Source organism: Suncus etruscus, chromosome 1 (genome assembly GCF_024139225.1).
Source record: "Suncus etruscus isolate mSunEtr1 chromosome 1, mSunEtr1.pri.cur, whole genome shotgun sequence".
In the NCBI taxonomy this organism is placed as follows: domain Eukaryota; kingdom Metazoa; phylum Chordata; class Mammalia; order Eulipotyphla; family Soricidae; genus Suncus; species Suncus etruscus.
In genome coordinates, this window is record NC_064848.1 from 7660870 (window position 1) to 7673957 (window position 13088).

At 52.2% G+C, this 13088-nt stretch overlaps 1 protein-coding gene across 1 annotated transcript; it reads left to right on the forward strand.

Annotated features, from left to right (window-relative positions):
- The first annotated feature begins 998 nt into the window (after nucleotides 1-998).
- Nucleotides 999-12821, forward strand: OAZ2 (ornithine decarboxylase antizyme 2). Its single transcript, XM_049778469.1, is given in 6 exon segments — nucleotides 999-1155; nucleotides 9263-9338; nucleotides 9340-9420; nucleotides 10524-10699; nucleotides 11351-11436; nucleotides 11659-12821. Coding segments are annotated over 6 exon segments (570 nt in total). The 5' UTR covers nucleotides 999-1135; the 3' UTR covers nucleotides 11790-12821.
- The last annotated feature ends 267 nt before the right edge of the window (nucleotides 12822-13088 follow it).

The following is a 13088-nucleotide window of genomic DNA, read 5'->3' on the forward strand; positions in this document are numbered from 1 at the left end:
CGATCTGTTGGCCCCGAGCTTGCAATTGCCTACATTGTGATGGCCTCTTTGTCTCTCCATTTGATCAGATTGTGACATCGAGGCAGGAACTTCTTTAGTAGCTGACGGCTGGGTATTAGCTTAGCCAGTGCTTGGAGGGGCGCTGAAACAGCTGCTCTAGACTAGTATTTGAATGATGAGTGGGATGGGAGGTGGTCTGAGCTGGTCACTCCTCTGCTTGGAATTCTGTGGAGCCAGGAATTCTTCCAGGGATGGGATTGTCTGGGCTTGGGGCCTGCAGATTATGGTCTTGAGCCTGTCCCGTAGACGCTGATCTGCGACTAGACCCCGCTGGGACAGTGATGGGACCCAGGGAAATCTGCTTCACAGTAACACCGAGGAAGGCCTTGATTTGAGACAGGCCTTCAAACTGCAGGTCTCTCTGATCTGGATGAGCTGGGGCTAGGCCACCACTCGCCTTGGGGGTGAGACTCAGAGCACAGTGCTCAAGTGGAGCGCTGACCTTCCCACTTTCCTTCCTTGACCCTAAAACATCCCCTGGGGGTCTCCCCATGCCTTAGTCTTAGCCCCACTCCGACGCGCAGTGACGTCTAGGAGGTAGGTGGCGGAGACGCTCAGGAAACTGACAAACCCCGCCCACCCGAGGAGGGGAGGGGAGGGGAGGGGTAGGGAGGAGCCTGCGCACAAGGCCGCGAGCCAAAACCCGGCAGCGGGAGCCGGGGTGGTGGTCCTTCGCCCCGCCCCTTAACCGCCCCGCCCCTTCGTCGCCCCGCCCCGCCCACCCGCGGCGCGCCTGCGCAGAGCCGGCGCGGCGCGGCGCGGCGCCCTTTGTTGTGGGCGCCGGTTTCCCAGGACACCGCGCGGCGCGGGGCGTGGCTATGCAGATGAGGCCGGGGGCGGGGCGGGCGGCGGCGGCCGCGCAGGCTCAGTCGGAGGCAGGCGCTCGCCGAGGCAGGAGCGGCTGGGCTGGGAGCTGGGCGCGACGCTCCGCACGGACGGACGGAGGAGACTGAGCCCGCAGGGACCGGCGGCCGCGCGCGCTCCACCCCGCACCCGCTCGCTCGCTCGCCCGCTCGCCCGCCCGTCGCTCCCGCTCCCCGCGCCGCGCCTCCCACCCTGAGCGGAGCCGCCGACGATGATAAACACCCAGGACAGGTAACGGCCCGGCCCGGGCCTCACTGCTGGGTGCACCAGGCCGGGCCTCGCCTCGCCTGGCCTCTTCTTGGAGGGCCCGAGCCCGCCGACACCACACCCCGGGCCCGGCCAGGCCCGACCCGGCCCGTCCTGTCACCCATCCCCCGGCCGGGAACGAACGTGCGGCCTCCCCTGGCCCCCCGCACGGCGCCTGGCCCGGCCTCTCCCTCGCCCTCGCCCTCTCCTCTCGGGGCTGCTGCACCCCGACTTGCTTGGGCCCTCGGACCCTTCCTTCCTTCCTTCCTTCCTTCCTTCCTTCCTTCCTTCCTTCCTTCCTTCCTTCCTTCCTTCCTTTCCTCCCTCCTTTCTTCCTTCCTTTCTTCCTTCCTTCCTCCCTCCCTCCCTCCCTCCCTTCCTTCTTTCTTTCCTTCCTTCCTTCTTTCCTTCTCTCCTTCCTTCCTTCCTCCCTTCTTTCTTTCCTTCCTTCCTTCTTTCCTTCTCTCCTTCCTTCCTTCCTCCCTCCCTCCCTTCCTTCCTTCCTCCCTCCCTCCCTCCCTCCCTTCTTTCTTTCCGTCTTTCCTTCCTTCCTTCTTTCCTTCTCTCCTTCCTTCCTTCCTTCCTTCCTTCCTTCCTTCCTTCCTTCCTTCCTTCCTTCCTTCCTTCCTTCCTTCCTTTCCTCCCTCCTTTCTTCCTTCCTTCCTCCCTCCCTCCCTCCCTCCCTCCCTCCCTTCTTTCTTTCCTTCTTTCCTTCCTTCCTTCTTTCCTTCTCTCCTTCCTTCCTTCCTTCCTCCCTTCCTTCTTTCCTTCCTTCCTTCCTTCCTTCCTTCCTTCCTTCCTTCCTTCCTTCCTTCCTTCCTTCTCTCCTTCCTTCCTTCCTTCCTTCCTTCCTTCCTTCCTTCCTTCCTTCCTTCCTTCCTTCCTTCCTTCCTCGCTCAGAGGCGCCCACCCCCACCCAGAGCAAGCTGCGCCCCCCTTCTGCCCCCCATTTCCCTCCCCTCCAGCCCTGCCAGGCTGGGCCCAGTCGATCTGGGCCCATTTCTGGGCACCCCTGTCTGTCGTCCTACTGACTCCCCTCGCTCCCCCAAAGCCACTTGAGGACCCCCCCCCCCCCCCCGCCAAGAGGCTCCCCCGCAGGACTCCATCCCGAGCTGACTTTTGATGCTTCTGCCTTGCCTTCCCTTCTAGACTTGTTGCTCCCCAGTGAGCCTGGGTGGGCCACAGCGGCCCTTCTGGCCCAGGGCTCGGCATTTTGCACACCCTGCGAAGCCCCCCTCACAGACCTGGGCCTGCTCTGCCCACCCCACTCTGCACTCCATCCAGCAGCACCCTCAGGCGTAACCCCCACTCTCTCACCTTTCCTCGCTCTGGCCGCATCTTGGCCCCATCTTCCAAGATGTGTGTAATTGGGCAGAGCTGGAACCTGATTTTAGTAATTTTTAATTGCATATATATACAGATATATGTAAATATTTGGTGCCACACTCAGTGATGCTCAGGGGACCATATGTACGCAGCCTTACAGCTCTGGCCCCCAGTAATATTTTTATTTTTGTATTGTATGTGTGGTGCCAGGGATTGAACTCAGAACCTCACACAAAGCGCTCCCAGTCGTGTGTGTTTTGGGCCACACCTGGTGGTCTCCCGGGCTATTCTTGCCTGGGTGCCCTAGAGTGACCCCTGGCCATGCTAGGGGCCAGTGAGTGTGGTTTTTAACTGCTGCAGGCACTATAATGCCTCTACTTTTTCTTGTTCCCAGTATGGGCTTTTGGACCTCATGTGCAGCTAGATTTGGGACCCAGTCTTCCTCCAACCCATCTCATCATATTCTTGTTGTGGGGGCAGCCCTTTCCCTGCTGAAAGGGGATGTTTATCTTTGAGACTGTAAAGGAATGTCCTTCTACTGTGGTCCTATTGACCTCCTCCTCGTCTTCTTGACCCCATTCTGTCTAGCCAGACCCTGTGGAGCTGAGGAGGTGGGGATGGTAGGTGCTTAGGTGGTGCTGGAGGCAGAAGGTGCCTGTTGTGGTGGACACTTGAGGACGGAGGAAGGGGCCCTGTGGTGGGGCTCAGCCCTGCAGTGGGCTATGACTGGTGCCAGGGGCTTGGACACTCAGGGCCTCCCCTCCATGCTGACATGGAGAAGCTGGCCCGCGGAAGCCTAGTCCCAGTTCAGACCCAGCCAGTGCTCGGGAGAGGGCCGGGTTCGCTCTTGTGGGCCCGTGGTTTCTGCAGTGACCAGCCGCTGCTTTCTGGAGCTGTAGGGCTGGGCTGTGGTGGCAGGTGGGGAGGAGCCCTGGAGCAGGCTCTGCCTGGGGTGGAGTGCGTGGGGTGTCCGGTTTCCTGGGGCGCCTTTCTGTTCTCCTTTCCCATTCTCTGCTGACCTGCTCCTAACTAATCTAGAACTAGAGGCCCCTGGCTAGAGCTGGATGTACTAACCAGGCTGTGGTGTTGGTGTTTTGGATCAGCAGAGGGAGCTTCTCTGGGGCTTCGTCGTGGTTGGAGGGTGGGTGCCAACTTCTCAGGCTTCCTGTAAAAGGGAGTTTGGTTCCTGGGGACATAGGTGCAGAGATGCAGGCATGTTGGGAACCGCTGGACAGGGAAGAGGACACTGGTACAAACTCACTTGTCAGGGGTCATCTCTGGTACTCTCAACTTCACGGCCCTTCTGTCCTCCCCGAATTACGGGGCAATTGTTGCCACTATACATATGGAGCCTGCTTAGTGCCAGGGCCAATGCAGGATGAAGAGAAGCCGCTCTCTGCAGTTAGGGTTACGAGGAGGTTTTGTTGGGGGCATGAGAGCACGATGAGATCTGTCCAGAGCCCCTGGGAAAGGAGTTTCTACCTTTAGCCCGGAGAATGTGGTGTTTTGACATTCTGCATGCTTGGACACTTTGGTGTATTAGGCGTGTTTGAGAAAGTGGCATTTTTTTTTTCTGTGATAAACCAAAAAAGAAAAAACAGGAATCCCCATCTAGAATATAGGCACTTGGGAAGGCAATGTGGACTAAGAATAGTAATTCTTTACCCTGCCAAGAAATACAAATTTAGTTCTGGAGCTGCTCAGATCAGAAATATAAAACAAAAGGACTGAAGAATGGGTTAGAGGGATGCTCCATATGTACATTTCTAGAAGGAAAATGTATAATTCATCCTTTTTTGAGAGGGGTGAGTCAAGTTGGCACCTTGATTCCAAAGGCTGTGAATATGAAACCTCATAGAAATCAAGCTATAGGCCAGAAAGGGCCCAGTAGATGAGCCAGAATTTTATTATTTGGAGCAAACAAAACAGGTGGTTTCCTGTTAGCAACAGTAGGATCAAATGCTTTGTATAGGATTAGATTTCCTAGGCCTTTAACCATGAAATGGCTCTCCTGGGAAGTTAGATTTGCTAACAGTCAGGCCTGATTGAGGGGCTTCACCAGCAAGGTGGGGTGGTTTGTTGAACATTACCCAGTTCTCCAACCACCTGTAGTCATTTGTGGTTCAACCTTATTTTGCTGGAGGATGAACAACATCAGCTGTGTAATAGCTAAATTGACCCCAGAGGCACAGCTACCTTGGCTGCCACTGTGGGTTCCTTTCTTGGGGAGAATCAGCCAGAACCCACTTTGGTGTTTAGACTGTGATTCAGAGTGGTGATGTCATCTCCAGAATCGTGCTTTGCAGAGTTGTCTCCCTCTGGCTCATGGCGCATCCCTGGCAATGAGATGCTTCTGCCTGGCATCTGACCAGGCCCTTTGCTGCCGAGAACCAGCCATCCTGGTTCTCTAGGCTGGACGTGGGCTTTAAACCCCCTTTTGCCTTGCCTGTTGTTTTTTGTTTTGGGGGCCACACCCAGCGGTGCTCAGGGGTTACTCCTGGTTCTGCACGCAGGAATTATTTCTTGTGATGCTCTGGGGGACCATATGGGATACCGGAGATCGAACCGAATGTCCTACTGCTGTGCTATTGCTCTGGCCTCTGCCTGTTGCTTTTTAGCTGAGTGTGGTGGCACCTTGGACAGGCCCCCGTGCAGAGTACCCATCATCAGGGACTTTTTGAGGCCCCAAGTAGGAAGGCAGGGCACCGTTGGGGGCCATCTGGGAAGCTGCATCTAGGACTGGGCTGGGGATGTGGCTCTGCTCCCTGTTTAATCTTAGGCACACATTAAAAATAAACCTAGTAGGGGCTGGATCGATAACAGTGGGAATAGTGCTAGCTTGTACATGGCTGACTCGGGTTCAATCCCCAGCTTCTTGTATGGTTCCCTGAGATCACCAGGAATGACTCCTGAGTGCAAGAGCCAGGAATAACTCCTTAGCACCACCAGGTGTGGCCAAAACAAACAAACAAAAACAAAAACAAATGAGTCAGATGAGATTGAAAGAAGGGAACTGTGGTAAAAGCTGACAGTTGTGTGTTTGTCATGTCATTTGATATCACGAGGTAGGTCACTACAAGGCCTTCTGAGTCCCCACTCCACCCCCTACAGGTCACAGAACATAGAAAAGGTATAGACTTAGAACAAATTTAAACCACTCATTCCAGTGAAACCTGGTCACAAAAATATATCAAGGTGTACATGCGTTCAAGTAGTTAAGTAAATGATGTCAGCCACAGAGTGAACTTTACTTTTTTTTTTTTTTTTTTTGCCATGCCTGAAGTGCTAACTACTTATTCCAGGCTCTCCTCAAGGTACCATATGTGGTGTGGGATTAAAATTTGGGGGTCAGTAAAAGGCAAGGTATTCACAAGGAATATTTACTGCACTCTGTGGACCTCAGTCTTTTGTTGTTTGGCGGGTGGTGGTGGTGCGAGACAGACAGACAGACAGACACACACACACACACACACACAAAACACTCCCTTCTCATTGTAAGATCACTCCCACAGGTGCTTGGGGTAAGGCACTTGCCTTGTCCATGAGCACCGTCAGGTGTGTCCTCAAAACCCCAGCAACAACCACTACAAAGAAAACTAGCTGCCTACATGTAAAGCATGCTCTTTGAGCCGTCTCCCTGGCCCCCACCATTACTTTATATTAAATCCCTATGCTCTGGGCCTGGATAGCACAGTGGTGTTTGCCTTGCAAGCAGCCGATCCAGAACCAAAGGTGGTTGGTTCGAATCCCGGTGTCCCATATGGTCCCCCGTGCCTGCCAGGAGCTATTTCTGAGCAGACAGCCTGGAGTAATCCTTGAGCACTGCCGGGTGTGGCCCAAAAACCAAAAAAAAAAAAAAAAAAAAAAAAAATCCCTATGCTCATCTCTTTTCTGCCTTGAGAAAATAGAAAAATGAAAACTGACAGAAAGCCAGCTGGAAGTGCTGCTCTAGCAGGGGAGTCTTTCTGCCTTGACGTGCACGGGGATTGAAGGTTACTTCCTTTCAAGAGTGGCCGCCCTGGAGACTTAGAAATAGGATTTGAATGATAAAAATGTGATTTGCCAACAGTAGTCCCCAGGAATACATCTGCTGTCTCAAAGCCAGTGTGCGAAAGGATCACCTGCTAACAGTGGCAGCTAATTGCAGACAGCAGCTTCACAGGTCACTTTAAAGTCAGGCGCAGGTCAGCTGCCGGAGCAGCATTTCTGCAGGCTGAACTCCAGAAAGGCCAAGAACACGAAAAAGGCTCTAATCTCCTGCCTCTTCCGTTCTGAAGCAGGAGCAGCTCAGCTGGATGTTGAGTTCAGTGGGATCCATCTGATCCTCTTTAATCAGCCCGATCTCTTTAGCCTCTAGACTAGCTGCTTAGGTTATCCTGTGGTGGTGATTGAGCTGAGTTGGATGGAAGGGAGGAATGGAAACCTCTAGGCCTGGGCCAGATGAATCCTGACTGAAGTGAAGAGCTGGGGACGGAAAGATTTGGGCTTAGAAACTGCTTTTTCCTCGGTTCAGGATCCTCTTATAATTCTGTTCCTGTTCAGGTTGGCAGCATATTTTTCTACACACATTTCTCTCTCTTTTTTTTTTTTTTTTGCCCCACTCAGATGTGTTCAAGGTTTTGTCCTGGCAGATTTGAGGGACCATATGGGATGCTGGGAATTGAACCTGGGCTGGCCTTGTGCAAGGCAAGTGCCTTATCCCTTTTACTACTACTCTGGCCCCTTCATTTAATACCATACATGTACCTGTCTCCTTCCCTTCTCACTCCAGAGATAAGAATTGGGCTTTTTTATTTTCCAAAAAAATCAATTTTCCACTCATTGCGCCTTGCTAAAATTAGAGCATTATGTTAGGTAGTGAAGGTAATTATAGATTGTGATCAGTGAAGCTTATCCCAAACTCCAGTGTTTTGTTTTTTTTTTCTTACAGGATTGACTGCTGGGGGTGGAAGGTGGGTGCCTGGGACACCCCTCCCACACATTGGCATGTTCTTCGGGCTCAGTGGGGAGAGGACGTTCAGAGGCTGTGTGCCAGCCATTTGTAGTCATGTGACTCGTTACCATGGAGGAACACTGCGTTTATCTGAAGAGGAGCAAGAACAAGCTGCTGGGATTAGCAGCAGCTCATAGGCAGCACTGGGAAGAGGGCAGGCTAGAGGGATTATTTATAGGAAGACAAAGGGGATTTTGGAGCTAAAAAAGGAAAACCTACCTTTTTCTGACCTCTTAGCAGGTTGGCTTCTGACTTTTACTCTTTGTAGGTCAAAATGAACCCAGTGGGGCATGGACTAGAGCAGTTGCTTGGCATGTGGTGCCAAGTTTGTTCCTAGCCCCCTTGCCCCTGCCCAGAGCTAAGACAGGTTGGACAGCAGTAGGGTTGATCACTCCAACATCAGTTGGAGTGATTCCTCTGAAAGCAGGAGATGAAGTGAGTTAGTGCCATAAACAGGCTCCATCTGCCTGCCCATTGCTCCTGTACAGTCTCACCATACCCATTTTGGTTTTTGGGTCTCACCCGGCAGCGCTCAGGGGTTATTCCTGGCTCTATGCTCAGAAATCGCTTCTGGCAGGCTGGGGGGACCATATGGGATGCCGGGATTCGAATCACTGTCTTTCCGCATGAAAGGTAAACACCTTACTTCCATGCTATCTCTCCGGCCCCTTAAACATTTTTTTTGTTTGTTTTTTTGTTTTTGCGTCACACCTGGCGGTGCTCAGGGGTTACTCCTGGCTGTCTGCTCAGAAATAGCTCCTGGCAGGGACGGGGGACCATATGGGACACCGGGATTCGAACCAACCACCTTTGGTCCTAGATCGGCTGCTTGCAAGGCAAATGACGCTGTGCTATCTCTCTGGGCCCCCCTTAAACATTTTTTAAACTTTATTGATTGGTTTTTGGGCAACACTCAGCGGCACTCAGGCCACTCATGGCTCTGCTCTCAGAAATCACCCTTGCCAGGCTGGGGGTCCATATGGGATGCTGGGAATCAAACCGGGTCCCTCCCGGGTTGGCCACATGCAAGGCAAATGTCCTACCGCTCTGGCCCCTGCACCACATGTCCTCTATCCCATCTTCTTTCCTGTCCAGTGTGCACTGTCTGGCTTGTGCCATGTGGCAGGGATTCTGACAGCTCCCATCAGCCTCATTGGAAGTGAGGAGGCTCCCCAGAGAAGGTGGCTTTTCACTCCCAGGTGCTGATGCTGGTTCTTGCCTCCATCTTTCCTGGAATCCTTCAAGTCTTATTTTATATTACTTTAGTTTTGGGACCATATGAGTGCTGGGAACTTACCTAGGGTCAGCTGTGTGCAAAGCCAAGTACTTTTCTTCTGCCCTCTCTCTGCCTGGAAGATAGCTTCTTGTCCAGTGCTTTGGTAGAAGTGACCTGAGTTCCTTAGCCCATGGAACTTCTAGGCATCTCCAAATAAATCATCCCTCGTTCTAGCCTGAGTGATCATGGTTGCTTTGTGACTACCATGTGGTGGTGGGGCCCTGTTGGGGTGTGGACCAGGGTTGATGGAGTATGAAAAGCTCTTGACCCATCAAGGAAACCAAGACCGGGCCCTCCTAAGGTCTTGCAGCTTGAGAAGTGCTTCTCTTGGCCAGACTCTTCCTGTGGGACCTCCTTTAGCTCTACTGGGATTGGCATCTGCCAATGGTGGATTTCTGTCCTTAAAGAACAGTAGTTCTAGAAGCTTCCGCTGGAGAGGGTGACCATATGGACTCACAGTGCAATGTTCATGTCTCTCTCTCTCTGCTCTCTTGCAGTAGTATTTTGCCTTTGAGTAGCTGTCCCCAGCTCCAGTGCTGCAGGCACCTTGTTCCAGGGCCTCTGTGGTGCTCCTGATGCCCCTCACCCACTGTCGAAGATCCCCGGTGGGCGAGGGGGCGGCAGGGATCCTTCTCTCTCAGCTCTCATCTATAAGGTAAGGGGGCTTGGGCAGCCAGGAGGGGCCATAGGATGGGTTCTAGCAGTCTACTTCGGCCCAAGGGTTTGGCACCAGCAGACCCTTGATCTCTGCTAGTGTGCAGTGCCCTGGCATGTGGTGTCATGTCAGGAGGGTCTTGTGTCAGGGTCTTGGCCCTCCCAAAACCCTGGTCTGCACAGATTGAGTCTGAAAGTTGGTTTTGTGTCTCCCAAGCCTTAAGAGCTGCAGGAGACCTCACAATGCCTCAGTCCCTAGATTTGATTTGACCATTTATTACATGTTTTCCTCTGGGAAGGGACTTAATGGCATGGTTTGGAGCTGAGGCAGGAGCTTTTGTTTTGGGACTCATACCCAGCAGTGCTCGGTTTTCGTACTAGGGGACTGTGTGGTGCTGCAGTCGAACGTGGCCTTCCCTGTGCAAGGTCTCTGAATACCAGCCCTGCTGTTTATTAACTGGGTGCCTGAGATCACTTGTTTTATTAATCTGGTTCCTCAGTATATTTGATTTAAAGTGGGGACTTTGGGGGCTGGAGCAATAATAATACAGCAGTTTTGGGCATTTGCCTTGTATACAGTTGATGTGGGTTCAATCTTCAGCATCCCCTATGATTCCCTGAGCATCACCAGGAATGATAACTGAGTGTAGAGCCAGGAATATCCCGAGTACTACTCTGTCCTCCAATCAAAAATAAATAAAATGGGGGACATCAGTACTTTTTTTTTTTTTTCGGGCCACACCCGTTTGATGCTCAGGGGTTACTCCTGGCTGTGCTCTCAGAAATTGTTCCTGGCTTGGGGGGACCATATGGGATGCCAGTGGATCGAACCACGGTATGTCCTAGGTTAGCGCGTGCAAGGCAGATGCCCTACCGCTAGCACTACCGCTCCGGCCCACCTGCAGTTTTGAGTATGGTGATCGTCACTGTTACATCACGCCAACTAACTGCTCACCCCTTTGTGGGTCTGCTCTGTGAAAAGGGGCTACATGTAGCCAGCATGTACCACTACCCACTTGGACCCAGTGGCCTGCCAGCACCTCCTAGGTTGGGAATATGTGATGTGGCTGAAACAGTGACCTGTCCTCTGAACCTGTCTCTCAGGACGAGAAGCTCACTGTGACCCAGGACCTCCCTGTAAATGATGGGAAACCTCACATCGTCCACTTCCAGTATGAGGTCAGTGAGGTGAAAGCCTCCTCATGGGATGCAGTCCTGTCCAGCCAGAACCTGTTTGTAGAAATCCCAGATGGATTATTAGCTGATGGGAGCAAAGAAGGGTAAGGAGAAGGTGGGTGGAAGGGAAGGTTTCAGAGGAGTAAAGGGGCAAGAAAGGTCCCATTGCCCACCCATTGAGTGGGATAAGTAGGGAGTCTGCTTTCTCTCCAGCTCTCAGCTTCTCAGGCAAACACTCTGTAACAGGTTGTTTCTAGTCAGTAGACTAGGTCTGCTGTGTTCTACATAAAGCAGATTCTCCATGTCACTTAACCACCTAGTGGTCTCTTCGCTGTGGTAGACACGAAATCCTCCTTGAACCACCATATAATACTGTCGAGAAGACTGAGGACAGAGTGGGGCACATTGTGGGACAGCTTCCTGAACTAGGTCCCCTCTACCCCACATCCTTAGTCCCTCTAGGGTGGGTGATCATTCTTGGCAAAAACACAGCAGAAAGTTTGCTTTATAACGGATTGTTATTTTGAGTGGAACAGCCCTTTTCCTATTATCGAGGGAAAGATCATTGAGTACCATTTTTGAGACTGCGACTTTATTTCTGAATTCAGGGCCACACAGGTCTTGAAAATTGGAAGCTTTACGCAGGAGCGTCTTTCCTATTTATAATGCTGGCTTTGAGCCCCCAACTATTTCATTTGTGTAGGTGGGGATTCTGAGGTGGGAATGGGCCTGAATTGCTGCTTGGCTTCTTGCAGATTGTTAGCACTGCTAGAGTTTGCTGAAGAGAAGATGAAAGTAAACTATGTCTTCATCTGCTTCAGGAAAGGCCGGGAAGACAGAGGTGAGAGAGGACTGAATGTTCTGAACCCTCCTCCAGACATTTGGGATAAAAGAGGGAAGCGGCACCCCACATGAGGCGGGGCCAAATTTGCCCCCCAAAAAAAGAAAATGTAGTCCGGGAAGGAGGGTTAGGTCCCAAAGGCTTGTTCCTGAAGACCTAGTGTTAATTTTCCCGAGCTTTGTTTAGGGGTTTCTCAGAACCTTTTCTTTTTCTCTTGTGCAGCTCCACTTCTAAAGACCTTCAGCTTCTTGGGCTTTGAGATTGTGCGCCCAGGCCATCCCTGTGTCCCCTCTCGGCCAGATGTGATGTTCATGGTTTACCCCCTGGACCAGCACTTGTCCGATGAGGACTAGTGGTCAGAGGATGCTTTGTCCGAGAGCTGCAGTGAGGTCAGAAGGGAAGCCATGTAGCCCTAGGACAGACAAGGGGGCTCCTTGCTGTCTAGGGCAGGACGCCAAGGGGCTCAGGGTGAGGGTTGCCTATTATGTTCTCGGAGTTGACTGGTTGAAATTGTTTTCCATAAAGAACAGTATAAACATATTATTCACATGTAATCACCAATAGTAAACGAAGATGTTTCTGAACTGGCACTAGAAGCTTCTTATCTGCGCTGTGTGATGTGCTCTATCTAGCCTGGGGAGGAATTTCCTGGAGGGGCCGGGCCAGGCCCGAGGGCTGGTGGGAGGGCTGGTGGGAAGCCCCGAGGGTGCAGCATCCCCTGTTGGTGGGTTTTTCAGTTTTAAGATGTGTATTTTCTTTCCTGCTTCCTTTCATCCTGGCCTTTTCAGCCCTTAGGCAGTGGCCTCAGAATTGTTTTTTTGACAGCCACACCTGGGCTTCTCTGTGCATTAGTGTCTGGCAGTCCCAGGTCCCAGCCCAACCCTTCTTTTACAGTTTAGTGTTTTTCTGGCATTTGGTTAAGCTGGCTTAATCTGTTTCATGTTATCAGTGCATTTTTAAATAGGGATACTGAAGTTCACTCTCACCACCAGGGCTTTTTTGGGGGTGCCTGAACCTTAGAAACACTAGCAAACCCCGGTTGTCAAACACATCATGATCTTGGCTACAGGACCAGCCCCACGGTTTCTCCTGCCTAGGGTCACAGAGGGGAGGAAGAGCTGCAGCTCAGGGCCTGGGGCTGATGCGGAACCGTTCTTCAGGACTGGAGGCCTCTGCCTGGTTAGTGCAAACTTGCAGCCCTCACCAGGTTCTAAGGAGTGATTGCTGAGACCCTACTCCACAACCAGGGGTCGGCAGTGTGTGCACAGGTGGCCAGCATGTCCTAAGCAGGAGAAAATGGGAGAGATCAAGATTGAGTGAGGGGGGCGGGGTGCCAGGAAGGCAAATGTGTTGTGTTTCTGTGTCAATAAACTGATTTAAAGTTGTGGTTGTTCTGCTCTCTATTCCTGTCCCACAATCATCTCCCTGCCATCTGTACATTTAAGTCTAAAGCACCACCGTGACAATGTCCCGAGGTGATGTTAAGTGATCCAGAGACCAACAATAGCAGCTACCTCAGAGAGTGAGTGAGATTTGGATCACAGAAGGTAGATTTCCAGGGAGGCGATGAAGGGTTGATTCAGCAAAACAAGTTTGGGAATCTTTGGTCTAAAGCCTGAGGGGTCTGACACGCACCTGAGCAAAGGCCGTGG